The following is a 6,374-nucleotide window of genomic DNA, read 5'->3' as shown; positions in this document are numbered from 1 at the left end:
AGTGAGCGGTCGATTGAACACACAAATGTGTTCTCGTGAAATGATAGGGAAGAAGGCACCAACCGATTCAATTTCTGATAACCTACGTATTATATATTTATGCACAGGGACCAACTTCGCCCATCATAAAGATTGGAGGACCTGCTTGTAAATGTGGGAAAATCAATAAGTTAAATAATTAGCTTAGTTAATTACAGATTAATAAAACTTAGGGGTCGTTTGATAGTTGCTGACTGGGTTAGAAGCTGACTGGGTTAGAAATGCTGACTGAGTCCATATCTAACTGAGTTTATGTTGTTTGATTATTTATCTGAATGGTTGTGCTGAATGAAAAAATGACCATATTACCCTTATGTTGTCTCTTGTGCTGGATAAAAAAATTATAAAACCACAAATTATCATATAAAATCCAAATTAAACATACATCAATTAAAATCCAAATACAAAGTGTAATACAAAATCCAAATACAAATTGTCATACATAATAAAAAAGTACACCATTTAACATGAACCATTTGAAAACAACTGATTAGCAATCTGGTCACGCAAATTAGTCATATAGTTAACGGCTTCTGAACCCCATTCTATGCCTTCTATGTTTTGACCCTCATTTCCTCCACCACCCACATTATGACTAACCATAGTGTTTTGTTCAAAGTTCGTAAATAATTCATCTTCAATATCGTATTTCCTTATAAAATTATGGACCGCAACACAAGAAATGACTATGTCTCTTTGCACTGGAAAAGGATAAGGAGCCATTTGTTTTAAAATTGGAAATCTCGCCTTCAATACACCATAAGCACGTTCAATGTAATTTCTAAGTTGTGCATGAGCATGATTGAACATTTCTTCCTTAGTCAAAGCTCTGTTTCTTCGAAAATCGGCTAACCAATACCTAGTATTGCGGTAGGGAGCCATAAATCCACGGGTGTTGGTGTATGCGGCATCACAAAGGTAATATTTATCTGTAGATGCATGACAAATTTATCATATAAATAATATAGATAATAAAACGTATAGTAAAGTTACAAACCTGGTGGAGGGAATGGAAATCCGGAAGTTGGGTTAAATGCAACTTCTTTCAAAACTTTAGAATCATGTGCTATGCCCTCCTATCCAGCCCATACAAAGGTGAATATCATATCAAAATTACAAATTCCAATTACATTTTGATAACATTCACCTTTTCCTCTTCCCCTATAACGAGTTTGTTGATCAACAGGCACAACTGCATGTACAAGTGTTCCATCTAGTGCACCTATTGCTCCGGGAAATATTTGCATTAGCCGTCTATGTCGTTCTGAGGTATTTGTTGTTGAATTAGACGAGGTTGGTACCATAATTTCTCGTGCAAAACACATCATTGCACGTAAGACCTCATGAAAACATTGATGAATCGTTTGTGTGGAGTGATGAAATCTTTCTTTAACGGCTCGAAAACGTTCATTATGTCCTATAACATGTAAAAACATAGCCATCTTCTCTTCAACGCTTATCGTCCTACTAGATTGCAACCAATTTCTTTGTGTAAAGTGATTGCATAATAGTACAAATGCATCTTGTGAAAGACGTATCATATCGTAACATTGTATAGGACATCCGTGTATCAAATCTTGCGTATACACATATCCCTTGGGTACCTGTTCGCTAGCTCTTATTCTTTTAACTATTCTTTGCCTTTGTCGGACCAACATCAACCAATACCACGAGAATATAAGAAAATATAAAAAGTCACCTTCTTTATCCATGTGTCCTGTTAGATGTCAAATACAAATTACATTTTAATCAATAACATAACAATCAATAACATACCAATCCATAACATAACAATCAATAACATAACAATCCATAACATAACAAATCGTAACATGTAAATACGAAAAACATAACATTCCATAACATATAAATTCATATAACATAACCGCGCCTAAGAAAAACAATCCATAACATAACTAAACCATAACATACTAAAGTCAAACAATGAACCATAACATACTAAAGTCAAACGTAACATGTAAATACTAAAGTCAACCAACTAATCCAAATTTTTTTCCCGCATTTGTTACCCACGACTCACAAGTTGACAAGTTAAGGCGCAACCAAATTTTCCTATTACCAGCACTTTCAGCAAATAACATAAGAGCAGTGGTGTATTTCGGATCATATTCTCCCCACTCCAAGCATGTCAACTTCACCATACAAGCATCCATCTCCTTGTCAAGATTATTTGCTTCGGTGAATGCTTGTGCAGCCTTGATAATCTCTTTTCCAACTTCTTTCAACTCATCATCAAGTGTGGTTTCTTTAGGACCATTTCGTTTGCCTCCCTTGTTTTTTGTCCGCCCAGATGATTCCTCACTAGTAGGTTGAGGTATTGTTGAGCTTGGGGTATCTGCATGAGGTGCTGGCTCATCCATCTCTGTATCCTCAAAATCATGTGTACTGAAGGTTTCATTGGGATGAGGTAATGTCGAAGATGGCCCCCAACTGTGAACACCGGTCGAGGTTGCCCCATCAAATAGTTGGGTACAAAGTTCAGGGCAAGGGAGGGGTGCATTTCTCAGCTTATCTACATACTTGTTCAACTGTTTGACAAATTTAATAAATATTATTAAAGTAGTAAAAAAATAATCTACTTTAAAAAATATGTATATATGTACCTTCGCTTCCGCTTCCCATTCTTCATTAGTCATGTTAAAAGAATTCGTTACGGGATTATAAATATTTCCTGTTTTGTTTTTAAGTTTTAACCACACTGCATACTTTGCTTTTAAATAGTCGTATCGGTTTTTCATTTGTTTTTTGTCGACAATAAAATTATGATCTGTTTTCAATTTCTCCGCGACCACAGCCCATGAGCTTGCTTTTAGTCCACTACCCTCCCGGCCATTGCTTGTTAATTCTTGTATACATGCATCCAAAAAAGTTTTGTCCACCAATTCCGACTTCCAACTAACCATAATTCTTTTATCTGTCATGTCTATTGTAAAAAGATTAAAAAAAAAAAAAACTAATCATCCACATAACACACATTTGCAAATAGCTAACACTATTTGTTTGATGTCAATAAGATAAAACATATATTTTTTTGTTTAACCTAAAGATAATATAACTTGAAGACAAGACTTGGGAGATATCATATACACACAGTACATAACTTGAAGACAAGATCTCATATATCAGTTTGGTAATGTATATATACCTATGTAACAAATTCTAATCATTGTCTTGAGCATTTTGATGTTACACACATATGCACATAAACATAACATATACACAATACACAATTCATTCGATTTAACAGCTATATAAAACAACTATATAAGGGCTGTGATTTCACACATTAGTAAACATGAAGGGGCTGTGATTTAACAACTATATAAAACAACTATATAAGGGGCTGTGATTTTTGATGTTACACACATTGCAAACTTTGATTTCACACATTAGTAAACATGATTGGGCTGTGATTTAACAACTATATAAAACAACTATATAAGGGGCTGTGATTTTTGATGTTATACACATTGCAAACTTTGATTTCACACATTAGTAAACATGAAGGGGCTGTGATTTAACAACTATATAAAACAACTATATAAGGGGCTGTGATTTTTGATGTTACACACATTGCAAACTTTGATTTCAAAATGAAATCATCAATTTGACAGCAAACATGAAGGGTTTTGTGATTTCAGAAAAAAAAAAAAAAAAAAAAAAAAAAAAAAAAAAAGAACGAAGAGGAAGAGGAAGAACGAGCGGCAATTTGTATTAGGGAAGCAGGAGAAGAAATTGCATCGGTCAAGAAGGGTGATTTCAGATAAAATTTGTATTAGGGAGCAGGAGAAGAAATTTGTACTAGGGAGCGGCAATTTGTGATTTCAGATCAAATAAAGCAAAAAAAAAACACGCAGTTACCTTGTCGTTGCCGGAGAAGTCGTCGCAGTGTCGTCGCCGGAGAAGAGGGGCTGCGTCGTCGCCGGAGAAGATGAGGAGGGAGGCGATCAGCACTTGGCGATGGAGAAGAAGAAGACGGTTGATGTCTACTGCTAGGTTATTACCGATAGCGAAGGAGGCGAGTGAGGGCAAATGACAAAAAGAAAACGCGTAGCTTTTCCAGTCAGGAGGGTTTTTTTGGCTTACCGGGTAAGAGTAATGGACTGACCGAGTAAGCTTTATTTTGTATTTATCAAACATCCGACTGCTGACCGAGTCAGCAGTCAGCACTGACTGGACCCGATCAACTTAAATCAAACAGCCCCTTATATAATAATGATATAAATAGTTTAGGCCAGATTATAAAATAATTGTTACAGATGAAAGTGGCCAACATTAATAGACCATACTACTTTTAAATCTTGTCACGATATGGCAAAATCATTGTATTGCATACAACGTAGCACATATGGATACAATGAACAATTTTTTATAATATCACTAATTAAATAAGTAACCTTTGTGTTTACTGTCATGATATTATCCAAACATAAAGCCATATTTAATTCAAAAGACATTACAACTTATGTAAAACACAAAACATATTGAAACCAATAACAAATGCAAATTAAATTTTATCTGTGCCACTGGCCACAACATCATCTTGTAAAACATAAAACCAAATTTAATTCAACAAACATTACAACTTAAGTAAAACACAAAACATACTCAAACCACTAACAAAATGCAAAGTAAACATTATCCATGACACAACATCGTCTTCCCAATCGACTCATGAAGGAATTTATGATGAGATGTGTACATGAACATTCATGTAAATCCAGACTCGAACTAAGGATTTGTAAATGTTTTCAAAATTACTTTCAAAAGTAACCAAGGGAGGATGAGATGTGTACGATTAGCAAGAGAAAGAAAGTATAACCTAAGATACCCATACTGTTATTATTTTTTGACGATTATGATAGAACAACATGTTAGTAGTAGGTTAGGGTTCTTCAGGAATTGTATGATAGAATTTCCTGATGTATGATGCATGATAGCCTAGGAGAACTTCTTATATGTTAGATGGAATTGACATCATTACTGTAGTTTCTTAGTGTGTGCATCATAGTTGTACATAACTAAGATTTTATAGCCTGAGAATGTTTGATTTAGCCTTATATCTTGTTTCTTGTCTGGTTGTGGGCTTAGGGTAGAATCAAGTATTCGACTGTCTATGGAATCCAATGTTATGTATGATTAGAAGGCACGAGCGGCTACATGGTCGGTGGAAGTTTCATGAGTGAGTAGGGGTTGAAGAACGCCAACATTATGGAATTGTATGATTGATGAGATCAATTTTCACAGTCATAATAATATATGGGATTAGGTAGACTTATCTGCAAGTAAGAAGTAAATCGGTTGCAAATGGGTATTCACTGTGAAAGTCAATCCAGGCGGATCTATAACTTATTTAAAGGCATTGTTGGTTGTTAAAGGATATGCTTAGAATTATGGGGTATACTATCCCAATACATTTTCTCCTATAGATAAGGAAACCTCCATCCAGTTATTCATTTTATTAGTTGTTACTTATGATTAGGACCTTCGTCAACTGGATATGAAGAATGTATTCTTGCATGGCGATTTACATGAGGAAGTTTATATGGAGCAACCACCTGGGTTTGTTGCTCGGTAGGAGTATGGCAGAGTTCGTAAATTGCATAAATCACTATATGGTTTAAAGTAATCCTCTTGGGCGTGGTTTGGGTGGTTTAATGTTTTGGTGACACATTGACTTACGAAGACGCTCTTATGATCATTTTATGTTCTTTTCTTCATCATCTTCCGGATTCATTTTGTTAGTAGTATGTGTTGATGACATTGTGATTATTGCGAATGATGGAGTTGGGATCAAGAAGATGGAATATTTCTTTGCATCTCGATTTCAAACAAAGGACCTAGGTCCTTTAAAATACTTTTTGGGAATTAAAGTCTCTCGTACTCGAAAAGGGATCTGTTTAACTCAGCAGAAATATTGCTTGGATATTTTGAATGATTCTGGGATGATTGAAACAAAAACTTGTGATTCTACAATGATTCCAAATATGAAATTGAAAGCAGACGAATGAGATCTACTTGAGAAGCCAAAGAAATACAGAAGAATTGTAGGAACACTAAACTACATGATGATTACACGTCCAGACATTGCTTTTCTGGTATTTGTTGTAAGTCAATATATGTCAACTCCACGAACCTCTCAGTGGGATGCAGTTAGTCATTAGTCAGTATATATCATCTCCAAAAACCTCTCATTGGGATGTAGTTAGTCATATTCTAAAGTTCCTGAAGGGTGCTCTTGGTGTAACACTCCTCACATGGGCCTATCTAAAATAGCCTCTAATAAAATCCTTCAAAATAATTTTAGAGTTTTA

The 6,374-nt window shown here is 35.0% G+C and overlaps 1 protein-coding gene across 1 annotated transcript; it reads right to left on the bottom strand.

Moving 5' to 3' along the window:
* Positions 1 to 501: 501 nt before the first annotated feature.
* LOC122196725 (uncharacterized) lies at positions 502 to 2,981 on the bottom strand. The gene is made up of 5 exons (XM_042899850.2): positions 2,664 to 2,981; positions 2,120 to 2,588; positions 1,644 to 1,756; positions 1,037 to 1,115; positions 502 to 968 (listed from the first exon to the last, which is right to left on the bottom strand). The coding sequence occupies exons 1-5, from the start codon at positions 2,979 to 2,981 to the stop codon at positions 502 to 504; spliced, it is 1,446 nt and encodes a 481-aa protein (XP_042755784.2).
* Between the last annotated feature and the right edge of the window lie 3,393 nt (positions 2,982 to 6,374).

This window comes from Lactuca sativa, chromosome 2 (genome assembly GCF_002870075.4).
Source record: "Lactuca sativa cultivar Salinas chromosome 2, Lsat_Salinas_v11, whole genome shotgun sequence".
Taxonomy (NCBI): domain Eukaryota; kingdom Viridiplantae; phylum Streptophyta; class Magnoliopsida; order Asterales; family Asteraceae; genus Lactuca; species Lactuca sativa.
The sequence above is the reverse complement of the archived record's forward strand: the minus strand, read 5'-3'. Positions and strand labels throughout refer to the sequence as shown.